Source organism: Rana temporaria, chromosome 4 (assembly GCF_905171775.1).
Source record: "Rana temporaria chromosome 4, aRanTem1.1, whole genome shotgun sequence".
Taxonomy (NCBI): domain Eukaryota; kingdom Metazoa; phylum Chordata; class Amphibia; order Anura; family Ranidae; genus Rana; species Rana temporaria.
Window position 1 is genome coordinate 396,019,319 of NC_053492.1, and position 22,246 is coordinate 396,041,564.

General features: G+C 43.8%; 1 protein-coding gene and 1 pseudogene across 1 annotated transcript in view; both read left to right on the forward strand.

Moving 5' to 3' along the window:
* Positions 1 to 22,246, forward strand: part of PNPT1 (polyribonucleotide nucleotidyltransferase 1) — a 94,287-nt gene that overhangs the window by 38,813 nt on the left and 33,228 nt on the right. The window contains exons 11-15 of the mRNA XM_040351158.1: positions 922 to 979; positions 4,547 to 4,643; positions 4,734 to 4,836; positions 12,101 to 12,171; positions 19,463 to 19,499. Coding sequence (XP_040207092.1) covers positions 922 to 979; positions 4,547 to 4,643; positions 4,734 to 4,836; positions 12,101 to 12,171; positions 19,463 to 19,499 — 366 coding nt within the window. The remainder of the gene's footprint in view (positions 1 to 921; positions 980 to 4,546; positions 4,644 to 4,733; positions 4,837 to 12,100; positions 12,172 to 19,462; positions 19,500 to 22,246) is intronic.
* LOC120938702 lies at positions 9,973 to 10,128 on the forward strand (annotated as a pseudogene).

Sequence of the window (22,246 nt, forward strand, 5' to 3'; positions counted from 1 at the left end):
ATAGGAAGGAATAGTGCCCCATTAGTGGTGGTAGTGGGAGAAATGGTGCTTCACTGTCTGTGTCAGATGGCAGAATAGTGTCTCGTATCAGTGGGAGAGATATTGCCCCAAGGGCCGGATAAAGGCAAGCAAAGGGCCACATCTGGCCCTCGAGCCGCAGTTTGGAGACCACTGCTTTAAAAACAACAAAAGGTAGGAATCTACCAAAGTTTGTTAAAAAAAAATCCTTGTAATGTACAAAGATCACCCAGAGGTGAATTTTTTCTTCTCTACAAAAGTGGAGTTCGTCTTTAAAGTGGAGTTCCACCCATAAATATAACATTACATCAGTAGTTTTTAAAAAAAAAAATCATTAGTCCTTTAAGAAAAATTTTTTTTTGTTTAGATGCCTTCAAAGTGTTGTTGCTAGGCAGAATAGTTAATCTTCCCTCTTCCTGCACCTAGGTGCTTAAGCTTCCTAACCTACACCGCACAGACTCCTGGGAATGTAGTGGGTGTAACTTTCCAGGAGTCTGTGCACTCCCCAGTCTCAATGAATCATGTGACTTGGACAGTACAGGTGCTGAAACCTGATCTGAAACCTATTACACTGCTTGTCCAGCACTGAGCATGTGCGAGATCTGCAAGGCTGAAATCCAGGAAGTCATACAGTCTGGCTTCATGATGCCCACACTTAAGATGGCCCCAGTCAATTTCTATTTTATAAAGTGTCTAAATGCTGTAACAACCTAACAAAACGGACCTTAGTTTACAGACTAACTTTACTAGAATACATTAAGCTTGTGTATTACAGGGGTATTTATATTTAAAAAGTGAAATTGTGGCCGGAACTCCGCTTTAAGGTTTAATTCCACTTAAAGTTCAAGCAGGTTATATATTTACTATGTCAATGTATGTTTTATCTTCTTGTCTTCTCTTTAGATCTCTAGAGATGAAGCTGTGAACAAAATCAGACTTGAAACAGAAGAAGTTCTAAGAGGTATAACTAGATCCGCAAATGTTCTTGAATTGAGGCATTCACTGACGCACACCGCTAACCGAACGTGTTTTTAGTACTGTACATCCAGGTGGGAGAGAAGCTTTATTGGTTGCATTGAAGTTTAAACGGGTCCATAGGTGATGTGCTGTGATTTGTTTAAAGCTTTATTCCAGGAATTCAGCTCCTCTGTAAAAAGGTGAAAGCACACTATGATTTAAGTCCAAGGAGGTCCATGATCTCGCTGGGGCTTATCTCCTATTATGTATATCTGACAGTTTTTTTTATTACACTCCCAAAAGACAGCCATCACTGTATTTTCACGAGCCCGATGCTGATGCTTCAGGTCTAAGCATCTTTACCATTTAAGTTGATGCAGCTGCTATGCCAGCCCCTCCCCTCCTCGTGCCCAATCGCAGAGGCCTTTGTATTATGTGAACTCATTCACAAAATACAAAGGCTTCTTGGAATGGGCAGCAGAGGGGGAGGGACAAGCATAGCTGCTCTGTGGGCACCTCTCTCTCCTCTCACAGCCTTAAGTGTCCGTGTATGCTGTGGCAGAGCCCTAAACCTGTCCAATGTAAATAAGTGATAAGTTCAATAGATTTCATGCACTGTCTTGGATTAACATAGTTTGCCTGCACTTTTTACAAAGTGACTGAATTCCTGGAATTCAGCTTTAATGGAACCCAGCATTAAGAAAACATGTAGCTGCTGTTGGGAAATGTGGAAGCCTGTCTCTGGCATGAATAATCCCTTTTTTCCTCCCATTTCACTATTAAAAAAAAAAAAGAAAAGGCGTCCAAGACTCGGTTCACACCTAATGGGGTTTTTTTTTTTTTTGTAGAAACGCACTACAGTCCATTTAACATGGTTTCCTAAGGAGCACGTTCACATCTATGCTTTTTTCAGATGCTGCGTTTTTGGAAAGGGTCATGGACCTTTCTTTAAAGCAAAACTATGCATTTTTGGTTCAATAGACTTCAATGGAGAAGCTGCAACAAAAGAATGCAGTGAGTTTTTATTTTTTTGCCCCATTAAGCATAAGGCCTCTTTCACATGATACTCCTGTTTGAGCAGCTACTTTTTCCCATTTCATCTTTTAGAACAGCACAGGAATCGCATCATCCACAATCAAATAAAAGAGCACAGCCATCTAGTGTCCTCTGTATTTGTTTCCTCCGGCCTAGCAGGAACATCTAAATGGTTTGTTAGGTTTTCCTCGGGCCTTCGTGCTAGTTGCAGGAGCCTCCCTGTATATGCTTCCCCATAATTCTGCGACAGTGGACATGGAGGGGTCGCATATCTAGGGTTTTCTAGGCTGCTTTTGTAAGTATCCTAGCCGTGGGACCTTCCTCCCCATAACCTTTTGGGTTTTCCCCAAGGTTTCTTCTCTGCCAGAGGAGAAGCAGCTATTCCCGTGGGCACTGAGGCTCTAGTGGATCCCCTCCCTTGCTTGCATTTAGTCAAGTTCCATGTCCTTAGTTGACTGAGCTGAACTGAGCTCCTGATCTTGGCTGCTGATTGATATGGATGGATCTTGGCTACTTTTTTGCAGGGAGAGCTGCATGGCTGGAGCAGGCCACCCCCCAGGGATCAGTGAGGCTGAAATAGAGGCATCCAGAGTCCCTGATTACTTCCAGATTAGAGGGGCGCATGGCAGGTGAGCTATTGTGCATAGGCCAGAACCAATGCAGTCTGCTTTGCTGCAGGTCCCCCTGAACGGACCACAATATGGTGGACTTGTGAGTGTACCCTGGTGCCATTGTCCACAGACAAGAGGGAGGGAGGGCAAACAGGTGGGGGGTGAAGCAGTAGGTAGATCTGGATCATTGGAGCAGTAGGTAGATCTGGATCGTTGGAGCAGTAGGTAGATCTGGATCGTCCCAGGAGTATTGCAGCAGACTTCATCTGGTTGACAAAGCTACACCATGCAGTCTGATTCTGCTGTGACACCTGCTATGAATCTGGTAGCTGGCTCCAAGGTAGGTTGATTAGTTTTTGTCTATATCTCTTCTTCCTACCATACCCATACTGTGGGGAGGCACAGTGTGGGGTTGCCCTTCGGAGAAGGTCCTCTTTTTGGGTATTGGTAGCTATGGGTATTTGCCTGCCTCCTACAAGCACATGGTGAATGTGCTTTCTGTTCTGTCCACCATTAGTGTGGTCCTTTTCGAGGCAGAAGCTCTAAAGCAGGATATGCAATTAGCGGACCTCCAGCTGTTGCCAAACTACAAGTCCCATGAGGCATAGCGAGACTCTGACAGCATCAAGCATGACACCCAGAGGCAGGGGCATGATGGGAATTGTAGTTTGGCAACATCTGGAGGTCCGCTAATTGCATATCCCTGCTCTAAAGCATGGGTCTTCAAACTATGGCCCTCCAATTGTTCAGGAACTACAATTCCCATCATGCCTAGTCATGTCTGTGAATGTCAGAGTTTTACAATGCCTCATGGGATGTGTAGTTCCGCAACAGCTGGAGGGCCGTAGTTTGAGGATCCCTGCTCTAAAGCTTGTCCATCTACAAAGCAGAGGGCTGGCAAAAATCAGATTAGCCTATTATATTATTTTGGGTTAATCAGAGGAACTTTAAATGATGGCAGGTGTGTACTGACCTTAGAAAAATGTCAGTTTGTGCTTCAGTTGAGTTGTACAATTTATAGGTCACATTAAAGTTGGAAAAAGTTCTGAAATTATTATATCTTTGTCTCATTTTTTTTTTTTTGTAATGTATATACACTTAGTTTAAAAGTTATCTCTGCTTTTTTTTTTTTTTTTAAACCCAAATTGAATTATGGCAGCCATGTGTATTATGTTTTCTCTAAAGATGTCTGTAGTCGCACCATTGACGCCATCATGTTGCTTGCCGTTCATGCGGTTTATGCAGATAAGCAATTTTACCTCCAACAAGATGGCGCACTCCCTACCATCTCAATGACGTTCTGCTAGGACGTTGGATAGGACATAGAGGTGCTGTTGAATTCTCTCTCCATGTTCTCCGGATTTAACACCCCTCAATTTTCTATCTGTGGGGAACACTAAGGCTCCGTTTACACCTAGGCGTTCCAGATCTTGCTTGGAATCGCCGCAAAACGCGGGACATGCTTGCGATCCTGTTACTATCAATGGCACATCAATCGTGGCGTGATTTTTGTAACGTCTGTCACCTGACAAATCGCAGCAAAATCACGGAATGCCTGTCGCCCAAAAGAAATTCTGGTGTTCATCAGCGCACATCGGTGACAGAGAATAAATACTTATTTACGTTTTATAACGGAAAAAAACTTTTTTCGTTTTGTTTAGCAAACCAAAAAAACTGTGGTCATTAAATACCACCAAAAGAAAGCGCTATCTGTCTCAAAAAAAAAAAATAAAAAAAATATATATATATATAATAAAAAGGTTTTTTGTACAGTGTTACTGGACCGCGCAATTGTCCTTCATAATGTGACAGCTCTGAAAGCTGAAAATTGGGCTGGAAGGGGGTGAAAGTGCCCAAGTGGTTAATCTGAATCTCGATTACTGCATGGTTTACAAGCAGCCAGTGTCCGTGTTTTTGTTTTGTAGACAAATTCCCAGAAGCTGATCCATTTGAAATAATGGAGTCTTTCAGTGTTGTGTCCAAAGACGTTTTCCGAAGCAAAGTTTTGAATGAATACAGAAGGTATTGTGCCTGAATTCTATAAGCTCTCCATTCATACAGATGACAAATATCGCCTTGTAATATTCCCTCTCCCTTTTTTTTCAATGAAAGGTGTGATGGCCGAGACCTTACATCACTCCGGAATATCAGCTGTGAAGTGGATCTTTTTAAACCTCTCCATGGCTCTGCGTTATTCCAGCGTGGCCAAACCCAGGTACCAGTATAACTCCTTTGTTTGCCAGGTTTGTTCCTTTTCTTGGACGCATACATTATGTGTACAGTACAGTGTGTACAGCCCATTTACCAAGGTGCCTGGGACAAGAACAGTAGAGGGAAGTAAATGGCAGGAGTATGGCAAAAAATGCAAAACTTTCCAAACTTAAACTGTTTTCTACCATAAAAATAAATATATCTGTTTCCCTTTAAAGCATGTTACACAGCACAGTGCTTATGCTGTGTAAGTTTGGCCCCCTGTAACACCTGGCTGATCCTGCCTGGCTATACCCTCCCCTCTGTAAACTGACCACGTTTTTCATGGTTGCTGAGCCCTGACCCCGTTGTCAGTTTACGTGCCTCTGTCATCCGCAGCCTTTCTCGGATTATACCTTTTTATTTCAGAGTGTCTCCTGGCGCTTACGTGACTCCTTGGCTCTCTCCTCTCTGGCTGACCGCGGGAGTGATGTGAGCGCCGGAAGATGCTTTGATATAAGTTGTAATCTGCATTTTTTTTTTCTTTATATAGATCGGACACTAGGACACATAGGGGGTCATTTACAAAAGGCAAATCCACTTTGCACTACAAGTGCACTTGGAAGTGCAGTGGCTGTAGCTCTGAGGGGGACATGCAAGGAAAATAAAAAAACAGCATTTTAGCTTGCACATGATTGCCTGACAAAAATCAGCAGAGCTTCCCCTCATTTCAGATCTACCCCTCAGATCTACAGCGACTGCACTTCCAAGTGCACTTGTAGTGCAAAGTGGATTTTCCTTTCGTAAATCAACCCCATAATGTTGTATAACAGAGGGGGTGGCATGAATAGATTATAAAATAAAATGCAATACAAAAATAAAATACATTTTTTATGCTAATAACGCCAAATAATAAATATATAACCTAAGGTAAGTAGATTGTTAAATTGGCGCATAGGGAAATAAAAAGCTAGAATAGCGATTCAGAACATATTTTGGTATGAAAAGCAGTAATAATAAATTATTGTGCACAAATGGGTGTTTGTGAAACACGAAAATAGCATTTTGTCATGAAAGATGACCTCCAAATCTGTGTTTTTATTAAAAACTTGTTGTATTAACCACTTAAGGACCGGACCAATATGCTGCTAAATGACCCAAGGGGTTTTTACAATTCGGCACAGCGTCGCTTTAACAGACAATTGCGCGGTCATGCGACGTGGCTCCCAAACAAAATTGGCGTCCTTTTTTCCCCACAAATAGAGCTTACATTTGGTGGTATTTGATCACCTCTGCGTTTTTTTTTTTTTTTTTTTTTTTTTGCGCTATAAACAAAAATAGAGGACAATTTTGAAAAAAATGCAATATTTTTTACTTTTTGCTATAATAAATATCCCCCAAAAACATATATAAAAAATGTTTTTTCTTCTACCTATTTTTGGTAAAAAAAATCGCAAGAAGCGTTTATCGATTGGTTTGCGCAAAATTTATAGCGTTAATAAAGCTATCCCCTATTTTGTTATTTTTTTTTTTTTTTTTACTACTAATGGCGGCGATTAGCGATTTTTTTCGTGACTGCGACATTATGGCGGACACTTCGGACAATTTTGACACATTTTTGGGACCATTGTCATTTTCACAGCAAAAAATGCATTTAAATTGCATTGTTTATTGTGAAAATGACAGTTGCAGTTTGGGAGTTAACCACAGGGGGCGCTGTAGGAGTTAGGGTTCACCTAGTGTGTGTTTACAACTGTAGGGGGGTGTGGCTGTAGGACTGACGTCATCGATCGAGTCTCCCTATAAAAGGGATCACTCGATCGATGCAGCCGTCACAGTGAAGCACGGGGAAGCCGTGTTTACATACGGCTCTCCCCGTTCTTCAGCTCTGGGGAGCGATCGCGAGGGGGCGGCTAGAAACGAATAGCCGCGCCCTCGTCCCGGATTGCTCCTGAAGCCACGGGAACCGCCGCATGTACCGGGGGGGGGGGGTCCCGATCGGACCCCCGACCCACGTCTAGGCAGGGACGTACAGGTACGCCAATGTGCCTGTCCGTGCCATTCTGCTGACGTAAATGTACATGCGGCAGTCAGGAAGTGGTTAAATATGCTGCCCATATTTGTCATGTGTTGCAAATTACATGTATATGAAGGTTAGAGATATAAATTTGAATAATTATTATGGGCTGACATAAGCTCACTGATAACTGACGGTTATTACCAAAGACAAGTTTTAAATGTATTTTTTTTTTTTTTTTGGACACACTAAAGATCAGTGGATTTAGTTCTGCTTTGAGGGCTTGTTCATACTCCCCGCACAATACTCCATTTTAGCGGAAGTAGCTGTCAGTTTTTGGATGCATTGAGCTGTGTCGGGGGGGTGGTCTGATTCATGTTTAACCAATCTGTTTGGCTGCTTTGGAGGACATAGAGATCCTGGGTCTAATAGACTCCAGATCTCTCAGTAAACTGTACCTGTCACTGCTATCACAAGGGATGTTGTTCAGCCCTTGTGGCAAAAAAAAATTGTATAATAGATTTAGGAAAAAACATTTTTATGCACCCCCCCCCCCCCCCGTGCTCACATGCAAATGCGCACATAGATCCTGCAAGCATATATAAACGGTGATTGCATCACACACGTGAGATATCCCTTTGATTGTCAGTGTAAGCAATATTTCTAGCACCAGACCTGCTTAACTTTAAACGAGTTACCTGTAAAGGCCTTTTAAAGCTTTGCTTATTAATAATTTACTCTACTGTAGTTTGTCTCCATTCTACAGGCATGCAGTTTTAAACTGTGACATGTTTGGTATCGATTTACTTGGCGTAACATCTTTTATATTTTAACCCAAAAAATCTGTGTTATTTTGTGTTTGTATGCACTAAAATTCATTAAAGTGTATTTCTCCTGAACATTTTTATAAACTTCTGCACAAATATCATGTGACATAAAGAAAATGCAACAGCCACCATTTTATTTTCCAGGGCATTTGCTTTTAGAAAATGTTTGGGGGTTCTAGATTAATATGTATAAAAAAAAAAATAGTTTCATGCATATGAAAAATGTCAGAATTGGCACGTTGGGCATGTGGTTAACAATTATCCCTCCCTCACCATTAACATACAGTATTTCAGAAAAGTGAGTACGCCTCACATTTTTGTAAATATTTTATTACATCTTTTCATGTGACAACACTGAAGAAATGTACATTTTTGCTGTCCCCCTCAAAATAACTCAATAAATTGGGCCCAATTAGCCATTTTTTTTTTCCCTGGTGTCATGTGACTCATTGGTGTTACAAGGTCTCCGGTGTGTTAATTTTGGCGTTATCACTCCTCTTACTGGTCACTGAAAAGTTCAACATGGCACCTCATGGCAAAGAACTGAGGATCTGAATAAAAATAATTGTTGCTCTACATAAAGATGGCATAGGCTATAAGAAGATTGCCAAGACCCAGAAACTGAGCTGCAGCATGGTGGCCAAGACCATACAGCGGTATAACAGGACAGGTTCCACTCAGAACAGGCCTCGCCATGGTCGACCAAAGAAGTCACGTGCACGTGCTCAGGGTCATATCCAGAGGTTGTCTTTGGAAAATGGATCTAAAGATGATGTACAAGAAAGCCCGCAAACAGTTTGCTTTAGACAAGCAGACTAAGCACATGGATTACTGGAATCCTGTCCTGTGGTCTTATGAGACCAAGATAAACGTATTTGGTTCAGATGGTGTCAAGCGTGTGTGGCGGCAGCCAGGTGAGGAGTACAAAGACAAGTGTGTCTTGCCTACAGTCAAGCATGGTGGGGGGGATGCCATGGTCTGGGGCTGCATGCATGCTCTTGGCACTGGGAGCTACAGTTCATTGAGGGAACCATGAATGTCAACATGTACTGTGACATACTGAAGCAGAGCATGATCCCCGCCCTTCAGAGACTGGGCCGCAGAGCAGAATTCCAACATAACGACCCCAAACACACCTCCAAGACAACCACTGCCTTGTCAGAAGCTGAGGGTAAAGATGATGGACTTGCCAAGCATATCTCCAGACCTAAACCCTATTGAGCATCTGTGGGGCATCCTCAAATGGAAGGTGGAGGAGCGCAAGGTCTCTAACATCCACCAGCTCCGTCATCTCCTCATGGAGGAGTAGAAGAGGACTCCAGTGGGAACCTGTAAAGCTCTGGTGAACTCCATGCCCAAGAGAGTTAAGGCAGTGCTGGAAATAAATGGTGGCCACACAAAATATTCAAACTTTAGGCCCAATTTGGACATTTTCACTTAGGGGTGTACTCACTTTTGTTGCCAGTGGTTTAGACATTAATGGCTGTGTGTTGAGTTATTTTGAGCGGACAGCAAATTTACACTGTTGTACAGGATGTACACTCACTACACAACATTGTAGGAAAGTGTAATTTCTTGTGTTACATGAACAGATATATTAAAATTATTTATGAAAATGTGAGGTGGTGTATACTGTAGCAGTGCATTGTGGGATTAAAGATCTGATCAATTTTAGCAAAGCAGCAAGGACCTCTGATATAGTATATGAAAAAGGCCCCTATCACACTGGAACGTCGGCAGTAAAGCGCTGCTATTTTTCAAATACGTCGTATTTGCGGGGGGTATTCGGCCGATAGCGGGACGCTTTTAACCTCCGCTAGCGTCTGAGAAAGGGTTAAAACCACCTGCATCGCTTTGCCGGCTGTATAGCCGCAGTGCCCATTCATTCCAATGGGTAGGAGCGGTATACACACTGTTCCTTCACCGCTCCAAAGATGCTACTAGTAGGACTTTTTTTACCGTCCTGCTAGCGCACCGCTCCAGTGTGAAAGCCCTCTGGGATTTTACACTGGCGAGACAGCAGCTGCTCTTTCAGGGCGCTTTGCAGGCGTTATTTTTAGCGTTATAGCGCCTGCAAAGTACCCCAGTGTGAAAGGAGTCAAAGTGGGAGATTCTTGAAGCTGAAGTTTAGGTATGCAAATATTTGCATAATTACCTTCCTGTGTACAGAAGGTCGCTCGTTTGGCATTGGCACCATTCAGAAAACACCTCATTCTCTCAATGAATGCAAAGCATTCTCTGACTGGGTGAGGTGGAGATTATGATGTTACCACCCCGCCTCTTCACCTAGTCCACTCGGCGAACACTTCATTGAAAAAATGCTTCTCGGCCTTTTGGCTAAGATCAAGTGTAGTATCTGTTCTTATCAGTTGCCAGTAGGGGGCGCTATGCTAACCGTCCTTGGTACACGCCGAGGTGGAAAAGGATTGTGGTGGCAGATGCAGAACGTGCTGGCTTGGAGGTGAAAGCCTTCTGATTTGGACGGAGAAACATGCGGTCAAAGCTGAGGGGCCGGGATCCCTGGCCTTCTGGCCTGGATTTGATGCAGTTCCTAACCTTGCCAGTTTTTCGAGAGTGAACGTTGGCCTCACCCTATTGTTAAGGGGGGGCCGTAGAATCAGCTAGTACCTCTCGAATATAATTAGGTAGGGAGCGAAAGAGGCGACGGGGGAGTCTTGTATGCTCAGGCTTTCTCCCAGAGCTCTCGTTCCTTCCTGGTAGGGGAGGGGGCTGTGACTGTCTGGGCTGTTGGTCAGGGCTCGTTGAAAAGCCTATGGTGATGTGCCCCTGGAGTGGCAGTCCAGGGGTTCCGTAATTACACTAGTGTTTTTACAAAAACTTTTGCTTTTTGGCACCTTGGTCACATCACCATACCACTTTTTTACACCTGCCTCTAGGGCCAGGCCTTTTGGTCAGGACCAGAGGAATTTTTGATTCCTGGCCAGAGGGCCAGCCATCGTACTGCACGATGGCTCACTTTCACTCTCCCTCATCTTTCTTCTCCCCTACTTTCTTTTTATTTATTCCCGTGTGCGTCACTTTGTCTTTTTTTGTTTGTGCACATTATGTTTACTGTGTGATTAGTAGGGTGCCGGTCCTCGGGCCAGCCCTGAATGTCTTTGGAGTAGGTGGACATAGCCTTCTGGCTTAGTTCACCTGCTCTCATGGGGTCTCCCTTCGGGGGAGCCCCACCTAGTACTGGGAGGGTTCTGTTTCTGCAGACCCTCCAAGGAATGGGGTTCGTGACGGCTTCGGTTGCACGGACCACTTGAGTACCTCAGTCCCCAGTCCCCGTCTGGAGCCTAACGCCCCGGGGGATCAGGGTCAGGTCCTTCCTCACAGGAGGACCATTTGACGTAGCACTCGTCTGCACGTTTTTGTATTTCACTCTTTATGTGTGTGCACATTTTTTCTGCATCAGGTGGAGTTTTTTGGGTGTGTTTTAAACACCATAGGCTTTTCAAAAAAATTGAAAAAATGGAGAATGTTCTCTGAACGCAGCCATTATTATTATTTTTTTTTTTTTTGTGAGCTGGCGCCATCTGGTGGTGAGCCGTTGGTATTACAAGTTATTACCACCATATGTGAGCTGGCGCCATCTGGTGGTGGCCGTTGGTATTACAAGTTAAGCATTACAAGTTAAAGAGCAATTCTAATGTCATTTTTCACTGCCATCATCTTCCCTCTAATTAGAACCCCCAAACATTATATATATTTTTTTCATCCTAACACCCTAGAGAATAAAATGGCGATCGTTGCAATACTTTCTGTCACGCCGTATTTGCGCAGCGGTCTTACAAGCACACTTTTTTGGGAAAAAATTACACTTTTTTTTTTTTAATTAAAAAATAAGACAACAGTAAAGTTATCCCCTTTTTTTAAAATATTATGAAAGATAATGTTACGCCGAGTAAATTGATACCCAACATGTCACGCTTCAAAATTGCGTCCGCTTGTGGAATGCCGACAAACTTTTACCCTTTAAAATCTTCAGAGGCGACGTTTAAAAAAAAAAAAATCTACAGGTTGCACGTTTTGAGTTGGAGGTCTAGGGCTAGAATTATTGCTCTCGCTCTACCAATCGCGGCGATATCTCACATGTGTGGTTTGAACACCGTTTACATATGCGGGCGCTGCTCACGTATGTTTTCGCTTCTGGGCGCAAGCTCGTCGGGACGGGGTGCGTTTTTTGGCTCCTAACTTTTTTAGCTGGCTCCTAGATTCCAAGCAAATTTGTCAAACCCTGGTTTAGGGCACCTGCACACCTCTAAAGGAAGAAGCACGTTCCCGTGCAAGTGGTGTGAACGGCCCTTAATCTATTCACTAGGCATGAACTGTAAAGCATACATAGAAGAAACGTAGACTTTGTCTATATTGCTGTATATTCATACATTGACGTTTGCGATCATTTATTTTAGTCCTCACTGATTATGTTTTTTCTTTAGGTTTTGTGTACAGTTACATTTGATTCCATAGAATCCAGTCTGAAAGTTGATCACATAACATCAGCATTGAGGTATGGTTAAGTTTTGAATTCTCTTTGACTCTGCTCATATCATTTATACAGTATTATCTCTTCTGTCAGATTAGCAGCTTCTCAACACTTTAAACATTGACATGTTTAGTCCTATTTCCAATGGGGGTTAAAGGGGTTGTAAAGGTGTGTTTTTTTTTTTTGTTTTTTTTTCCTTCTAAATACCGTATATACTCAAGTATAAGCCGACCTGACTATAAGCCGAGGCACCTAATTTTACCACAAAAAAATTGAAAAACGTATTGACTCGAGTATAAGCCTAGGTGTCCATCTGCATGCCTCACTGTGCCCATGACTAGACTGACGTTTAACATGGGAGTCTATGGAAGGGGTGCCCGGCTTTGAAAAACCGGTGCTCCCCAGCCGCAAGTCCTCCAGACAACAACTTTTGTACACTTGTAGAGGAGAAATAGGGCTACATGTATGCCGAGTTCCAGGTCCAGGGGATTTACGACCGGCCGGTACTGGGTCCCCAAAATCGCCAGAGAAATTACCATTTAACATTGGAGTCTATGGAAGGGGTGCCCGGTTTTAAAAATCGGTGCTCCCCGGCCGTAGGTCTCCCGGATGATAAACTTTGCACATTTGTAGAGGAAGAGTGGGGCTACATGTGTGCCAAGTTTGGGTTCCAGGGGACCTAAGGCTGATCGGTACCGGGTACCCAAATTCCAGAAGATCATGCGCAAAAAGGTGACTCGAGTATAAGCCGAGGGGGGCGTTTTCAGCAAAGACAAATGTGCTGAAAAACTTGGCTTATACTCGAGTATATACTGGTAGGTTCCTTTTTTAAGCTAGTGCATTGTTGGTTCACTAACATTTTCCTTTGATTTCCCTTTTAAATGTTTTTTTTTCTTTTTTTTTTGTCTGAATTTCTCACTTCCTTTTTCTCCTCAGTAAGCTGTTCTGGTTGACTAACCCCCCCCAGCCAGATGATGGGGGCAAGCTTACTGAGGAGAAACTGGAAGTGATAAATTCAGACAAAGGAAAAAAAACATTTAGAAGGGAAATCGAAGGAAAAGGTAAGTGAACCAACAATGCACTAGCTTAAAGGAACCTATTTAGAAAATAAAAAAACAAACCTTTCCAACCCCTTTGATTCACCATTGTTCTTATTGTATAAGCTATGCTTTTGACTTTGTGACGGTAACTTCAGCATTCGTCTTGTAGAGGAATGTTGCTGCACCAAGCCTCCAAGAGCCGACATCAGGGGGCCCAACCTCACTCTATGAACTCGGCAAGAAATTAGAAAGTCGCATACTGATATCCAATCACAGCCAACTTTATCAAACGTAGCACACTGCAGCCCCACCTAGGGTCACCCCTCTAAAATTTAGGTACAAGTTTGGTCACAGAGATCTCTTATTAAAGTTGAATGTGATCTGACAATTTTCATGTGCAACTTCCTGCTTTCCCCAACATGCAGTCAGGGGTGTTAAAAACGTCCGGTTGAGCAGCTGTTTTTACACCCACGGTAAAAGCTATCCAACATATCGTGAACGGCAGGTAATATGCCAGACAAACGCGACCCATTCAAGCATATGGGAAACGTCCCACAAAAACATGCAATGCTTGCAGTTGCACGCTTGTTTGGCAAAAATTGGGTATTACATCGCCTCCTCAGTTCCTGTCAATTGCCTCTCAAAAGTCTAAATGCAGATCCTCTCTTTAGAGGAGCGACACATTTTAGAGGCAAGTCTAAACGTAGCCTAATGTAAAACTTTAGCAGTGATGTTTACATTCTAAGAACTTTAAAGCGGAGCGCCACCCAAAAGGGGAAGTTTCGCTTTAAGCACTCCTCTACACCCCCCTCCTAAGCCACGGTTGGCATGTAATTTTTTGGGGGGGTGCCTAGTTTTGACAGGTACCCGCTCCTACTTCCGCCTGGGCCACCTAGGTGATCCGAGCGGAAGTTCTCCTCTTCCCCTCCCTCCCTGCAATCTTCTGGGACACATCACAGATCCCAGAAGATTGCCCAGCCATTGAGGAGGCGCAGCGCTACTTGCGCATGCCCATTGCATAACGGGCTGTAAAGCCGCAAGCTGTCACAGCTGGGTGCCCACATTTGTAATGTTGGCACTGTGGAGAGAATGAGAACCGAGGGTTTGGGCGACCACATCACTGGGCCCTGGGACAGGTGCGTGTGTGTTTATTAACCACTACACGACGGCCGTACGACTTTATATGGCCGCGGGGTGGTTATGAATCCCTAACAGGCCGTAAAAAGACGGCCTGCGCGCGCATCCGGCGATGCGAGTGCCTGGCGGCCGTGATGTCCGCCAGGGACTCGGGATTGGCGGCTACATGGACAAGACGTGGAGCTCTGTGTGCAAACACAGAGATCCATGTCCTGTCAGGGGACAGAGGAGACCGATCTGTGTCCCTTGTACATAGGGACACAGATCGGTCACCTCCCCCAGTCACCCCCCCTCCACCTACAGTTAGTACACATTTAACCCCTTCCTCACCCCCTAGTGTTAACCCCTTCAATGCCAGTCACATTTATACAGTAATTAGTGCATATTTATAGCACTGGTGGAAAAATATGCAGCGCTGAAAATTCTTATAAAGAACAAATTATGCATCAATGTAATGATAACACAATGACCTGTGAATGAGTGTCCATTTGAAAAAACCAACACAAAAAGAAAACACAAAGAAAAGAGTCCATCAATAGGGGGTGTATGACCACATCCTCATCATTGGAAAAACTTTCTGCACGGTAGAATCAGAAATAGATGGAATACTCTTACCAGATGACGTGGATCTGCTTGTCAGCGACAACAGATCACAAAGGCATGTAAGGGCTCGGCTCGGCTCTGCTCAGCTGGATGATGGTACAGTAGTAGACTCACCACGGGGTATCCTGTTGGATGGCTGTAAGCCTGGACTGGAACCTCACCGTAGGTGTACTTGCTCCAACTCGAATCCGTGAACAGGAACAGAGGGTCCGATTCTTTAAACGCCAACTGGTGATGCGAACAGTGGTGTCCACTGATGCAAGGTGCACACTGGTATGGAGTTTTGAAAAAACTTTGCATCCAAGCAAGTCATGCAGGGAAGAGAAAGAAAACAATGCTCCGGATGGTGCAGGTAAAAGAGGGTAGGTTTTATTGAAATAAAACCAATAACATGAAAGTGATCACTTCAGTATAAAATTGAATAAAAGCAATATGGGGTGCAGGTATAGCAAGCCCGACGCGTTTCGTCCAAGTGGACTTCAACTGGGGCATCTACCTTCACCCCCATATTGCAACATATATATAATAAAATTGCTTAGTCAAACCGAGTGGGCGGACCAATCAGGTAAGCTCGGTAATTAACCAATCGGATCGGGCAGTACTCCTGACCCAAATGGTTACCAATCATCAATCAGCTTTGATTGATGATTGGTAACCATTTGGGTCAGGAGTACTGCCCGATCCGATTGGTTAATTACCGAGCTTACCTGATTGGTCCGCCCACTCGGTTTGACTAAGCAATTTTATTATATATATGTGGCAATATGGGGGTGAAGGTAGATGCCCCAGTTGAAGTCCACTTGGACGAAACGCGTCGGGCTTGCTATACCTGCACCCCATATTGCTTTTATTCAATTTTATACTGAAGTGATCACTTTCATGTTATTGGTTTTATTTCAATAAAACCTACCCTCTTTTACCTGCACCATCCGGAGCATTGTTTTCTTTCTCTTCCCTGCATGACTTGCTTGGATGCAAAGTTTTTTCAAAACTCCATACCAGTGTGCACCTTGCATCAGTGGACACCACTGTTCGCATCACCAGTTGGCGTTTAAAGAATCGGACCCTCTGTTCCTGTTCACGGATTCGAGTTGGAGCAAGTACACCTACGGTGAGGTTCCAGTCCAGGCTTACAGCCATCCAACAGGATACCCCGTGGTGAGTCTACTACTGTACCATCATCCAGCTGAGCAGAGCCGAGCCGAGCCCTTACATGCCTTTGTGATCTGTTGTCGCTGACAAGCAGATCCACGTCATCTGGTAAGAGTATTCCATCTATTTCTGATTCTACCGTGCAGAACGTTTTTCCAATGATGAGGATGTGGTCATACACCCCCTATTGATGGACTCTTTTCTTTGTGTTTTCTTTTTGTGTTGGTTTTTTCAAATGGACACTCATTCACAGGTCATTGTGTTATCATTACATTGATGCATAATTTGTTCTTTATAAGAATTTTCAGCGCTGCATATTTTTCCACTATTTTATTTTCAATTTTTGTCATATTGTTTGTGTGGCTGCTCACTTGATATTAAGATCAGCGCAGTATTTCCCCCCTTTTTCACATTTATAGCACTGATCGCTGTAAAAATGTGAATGGCGCCAAAAATGTGTCAAAAGTGTCCGATGTGTCCGCCATAATGTCGCATAATGTCGCAGTCACGAAAAAAATGCTGATCGCCGCCATTAGTAGTAAAAAAAAATAATAAATAATAATAATTCTGTCCCCTATTTTGTAAGCGCAATAACTTTTGAGCAAACCAGACGCTTCTTGCGATTTTTTTTTTTTTTTTTTTTTTTTCCCAAAAATATGTAGAAGAATACGTATCGCCTAGACTGAGAAAATTTTATTTTTTTTTATTTATTATAGCAACAAGTAAATTGTCAGTTAAAGTGACGCAGTGTCACAAGCTGAAATTTCACCTGGTCAGGAAGGGGTATATGTGCCCAGTAAGGAAGTGGTTAAAAGTCAGCAGCTACACTTTTTGTAGCTGCTGACTTTTAATAAAAACAAAAACTACTGGAACTGTGCTTTTAAAAACCTTGTTTACATGTTTTTTTAGTGGAAGATCAAACTTATCTGTGGCTTTAGCAACTCTTTTTGTTGCTCTTGTTAAGACTGCTGAATAACTGAGGGACACCAATTTTTAAATTTGAAAATTGTTAAATATAACTGACCAAAAAATCTAGTTTTCTTGTTTGTGTTGCAGTTTTTTCACTTCAATGTGTGTGCAAATACTGAAGCTGCAACCCGCCCTAATTTTAGAGCCTGTGGTCTGCCAAATAAATGTTGATGGTCGGGTTTTGCACTGTTGATGGTCAGGTTTTGCAATGTGCCCCGCTAAGACGTGTACTTTATTGCTAAAATCAACCCCACCCCTTGCAGAGTAGCACTAGCATTGGAAGTGTGCGGCATGTAGTCAGGCGCTGTGTAGAGCTGACTCTTGGCTCTACATCTTCGGCTATTTTCAGAGGCTCCGTTGAGTTTCGACTGCGCAAGCGCTGCGCAGTACAGGGGGGTCCTTATCCGCCGGGTGAACATTTTCGGCAGGACACCGGTTCACCCCATTGTACTGCAACAAAGTACACCAGTAACCTTTTCTTGGTTACTGCTAAGTCCTAATCTAGATTGCTAAGAAACAAATTAGACCGAGAGTGGGTTGTGAAGGGAAATCTCCCCAAGAGCAAGAAACCCTTTCAGGGGTAATAATCCTCCCTTAAAGTGATTGTAAAGGATCTTTGTTCTTTAAAAAAACAAAAACGTATCATATTGACTTCTACTGTGCAGCTCGTTTTGCACAGAGTGGCCCCAAACATCCTCTTCTGGGGGACCCCGGGGGCTCTTGAGGCTCCTATCCCGCATCAGATAACCCCTTAGGAGAAGCGCTCTCCCTGAGGGGGTTACCTTGAGGACGTGCTCCTGTGTCCAGCATTTGCGTCCACAGACATGAATGTAGGACACAGCCCCGCCCCCTGGCACTCGCGTCATTGGATTTGATTGACACCAGCGGGAGCCAATGGCTGCGCTGCTATCAATCTATCCAATTGAGAGCTAGGACCCCGTGGAGAGAGGGACAGCACATCCCTGCCGAAGAGTTTAAGGGGCTTAGGTAAGTAAAAGGAGGGGGGGGGCTGGGGGGCCGGTGACTGCCAGGTGTGTTTTTCACGTTAATGCATAGGATGCATTAGGGTAAAAAACACGAGCCTTTACAACCCCTTTTAAGCCGGCCATACATGGATCCAAATTCTGCTGGTTCAGCAGGAACCATACGAATTTCGATCCATGTATGGGCTGGCTGGTTGTATGCAAGTTGATTGTGTATAACCAGGCTGTTGAGTTTTTCCAGAACGATCAGTGCCGCCAGCTATAGCTGGCAACACTTATTTTATTCTGCTAGCGGGAAGTAATTCCCCAATCCATCTCGAATGTGTGGATGGGGGAATCTGTAATTTTCTTATTCTTCCTTTTTTTTTTTTTTTTCTTTTTTACTTTCTTTTTCAACTAGTTGAGCAAAAATGCCTTTTGCCGCGTACACACGACCATTTAAAAACGATCGTGTGTGGGCTCCAGAGCATTTTTCACAACGTAAAAAATGGGCATTAAAAATTTAGAACATGCTCTAAATTTTCACGTTGTTTTTAACGTCTTAAAAAAATGGTCGTGTGTGGGCTTTAACGACGAGAAAAAAAAATGCGCATGCCCAGAAGCAAGTTATGAGACGGGAGCGCTCGTTCTGGTAAAACTAGCCTTCGTAATGGAGTAAGCACATTCATCACACTGTAACAGACAGAAAAGCGCAAATCGTCTTTTACTAACACGAAATCAGCAAAAGCAGTCCCAAGGGTGGCATCATCCAAATGGAACTTCCCCTTTATAGTGCCGTTGTACGTTACCGCGCTTTGCTAAAGCATTTTTTTTTTTCACGATCGTGTAGGCAAGGCCGGTTTAACAATAATCGGGTTGAAAAAAAAATGTAGTTTTTTCTAGACCATTAAAAATGGTCGTGTGTATGCGGCATTACACTTTCCAAAATGGCAAAAATTTTGTTTTTGCGTTTTTGGTTCAACTTAAAGACTATGCATATGTGTACTTTTCTCCATGAAGCATGTTATATTGTGCCCTGGATCTTGTGTTTCCAGAATTAAAGATCTACCACCAGTTAAACGTTTTTCAGTATTTTTACCTCTTGGCTGGAGATTCTCTTTGGTTACCAGCACAAAGCCCGAGCATAACTGATGACAAATCTCAATGAGAACGACTCATACAATTTGACATTTAAACTGGCGGCTTCTGTTGTTTTTTAGCCTGATAAATGTGAGCTTGTTCTGTAATTGCTGGAAATGGGGTGAGTGGGTGTTCACAAGCTGTAGAAAGTGTGTGTATTTCATGTTATCTTTGAAAAGGAAATGCATTTCTGTCTTTTTTTTAATTGGCTTGAAACATACGTGTCTTGGAAAAATTTGTAGTGAACTGAAATGATGCAAATAGTTTTCCATTGCAGTTTCCATCTAATATATTCCATTATATCTTCTCCAGTGGTTTGAAAGATAAGAACTTTATGCTTCATTATGAGGTAAGTTGGTCTGACTTGTTAAAGCGCGGAGTTCCACCCTCCAAAAATTAAGTCATTAGCTACACATACTTTAGTTGCTGATTTTTTATTATTTTTTTTATATTGGGATACTTACCTGTCATGGAGTCAAGCGATGTCGACACCGCAGCCGATGTTTCCGTCAGCTATTGGGTGCCGCCGCCATTGCTGGTAAGGGAACCCGGCAGTGAAGCCTTGCGGGTTCACAGCCGGTTCCCTTCTGCAAATGCGCAAATCGTGCTAAGCTCTTACTGGCCCGGCAGCAGGGGAGGGAGGAGGATGGGGAGCTTGTCAAAAACATGTACCCGCTAACCCCCCACCCCCCTTACCCGAAAAGTGCCAAATGTGGCATCGGAGGGGGGAGGAAGAATTGGATGAGTGAAAGTTCCACTTTTGTGTGGAACTCCGCATTAAAGTTGATGGTTGGGTGTGACATCATTTGACTGCCGAACAATTTTTGCCATTGCATTAACCTAAGTGTGCATATGTTAAAGCAGTAGAGAAGCTTGAGCTGGCATACCAACCATCGGTTATCCCATTGGTGACATTAGTGGTTGGTTGAAAAAGAAAATCCAAGTAGGCTAATCAACTGCCCCTGCCCCACCGCTAATTATAGGCCATGGTTGTGTGCTGCTGCCCAGAAAAATAATTAAATTTACCTGATCCATCCAAAATGTCACTTTTAAAGCCTTAAAAACAAGTTTCTACCATTAAATCCAGCATACTAGCGTGAGCTACAGTATGCCTTTATGTATTTTTTTTGCGCCTTACTCAGTTTAATCCAGTAGTTAAGTTTTACTCCCCGCGGGGAATGGGCGTTCCTATGCAGAGGGGAACATGATTGACGGCCGGCTATGGCGCGTCACGCTTCCCGAAAATAGCCGGAGTAGGACTCGGCTCTTCACGGCGCCTGCGCACAGACTAGGAGCTGACTGCGCAGGCGCCGTGAAGAGCCAAGTCCTATTTCGGCTATTTTCGGGAAGCGTGACGCGCCATAGCCGGCCGTCAATCATGTTCCCCTCTGCCAAGGAATGCCTACTCCTCGTGGTGAGTCTGAAACTTAACTACGGGATTAAACTGTGAGTACGGCGCAAAAAAATAAAATAAAGGCATACTGTAGCTCGCGCTAGTATGCTGGATGACATGGTAGAAAAAAATATATATATATTTTTAGGTTGAACCCCCGCTTTAAGCACATTCTAGCTGGTTCATTAAAGCGTTTGTATACCCACTGTGTTTTTTTTTTTTTTTTAATTACACCTGTAAGGGAAAAGGCATAATGAGCTAGTATGCACCGCATACTAGCTCATGGAAAACTTACCTTAAACGAGGCGTCTGTGTCCCTCCCCGGTCCACGCCGAGGCAGCTGACATTTTGCCTTGGCGTGTCTTCCGGGTGTCGCGGCTCCAGCGCTGTGAATGGCTGGAGCCGCAATGTCGTCGCTCATGCGAGCGGGAGACTTCTTTCCGGCAAGGTCCGGTGTCTGCCGGGCCTTTAACCGAGAATCCCCTGTGCGCACGCGCCGCTGCAGTAAGCGGCGCATTGCGAGGGGAATATCTCCTAAACCTAAGGTTTAGGAGATGGTTTTTATACCATAGGTAAACTAAAAAAAATTGTATAGGCTTACCTGTAGGTAAAAGTAAAAAAAAAAAAAAGACTATACAGCCGCTTTAAGGGAGCGCAGAGAAAAATGATTCTTTCCAATGTAGAGCATCTTTATGCCAACTACTCAAAACTTTCAATATCAACCATTCAGCTGCAAAGCAGCGCTTCCTCTCAAAATGGGGAGCTTTTATGGCCGCATCAATTCACTCAGAGCCACACAAATCCCTACACAGCCCTTTAGTCTACTACAAGAATCTCCTGTCACAAAAGGATAACAACGACTCTCCCTAAACTCTTGGTGACGCTCAATCCCCCTCCACGCACCTACCGGGTCTGGTTAGAGACTGTTTACTCCTATCAGCAAATGATTGCTTTATAGCAGTGGTTCTCAACCTGGGGGTCGGGACCCCCATGGGGGTCAAATGATGATTTGCCAGGGGTCACCAAATCTTGGGCTGTTCCTGAAACCCACACCGCTCTCCCAACCTTTTCGTGGCTGCCCATCAGGGCTGTCCCTGGAGCCAGCAGCAACCCACTTTACAGCATGGGTGGGGGGGCACAGACTAGAGGTCAGCTGACTGGTGAGGACTATGAAGTGGGAGGGGCTGGAGGAGACCCCATATCCTGATTTTGGCATAGGTGTCATTGCTGCGAGACACCACAGAGCTGGAGACACAGTGAGTAACAGCACTGCCACTCATCCCATTCTCCCCCAACCAAGGAGTAAGAAAAGGAATAAAAATAGAGAATACACAGAAGGGAGACGAAAAGAGGGGGAGGAACAAAGAAAAGGGGAGAGAAAGAATAAGAGAAAGAGAGAGGGATGGGGAAAAAAGAAAAACAAGAAATTAGGATAGAGAGATAAAAGAGAAAGAAAGCAGAAGAAAGAGAAAGAGTGGTACGTCCTAAAATGTACCATAAGGGTTTTTAATACTGTACAAGAGGAAAGGACTAAATATCCGTGGGTTAGGGGCGCAAATTGCTCATCTTGCCTTGGGTACTGACAACCCACGCTACGAAAATAATTTTACTGTTGGGGGTCCCCACAACTTGGGAAATTTTATTAAGGGGTCCCGACCCTAGAAAGGTTGAGAACCACTGCTTTATAGGATCTATTTTTCTAC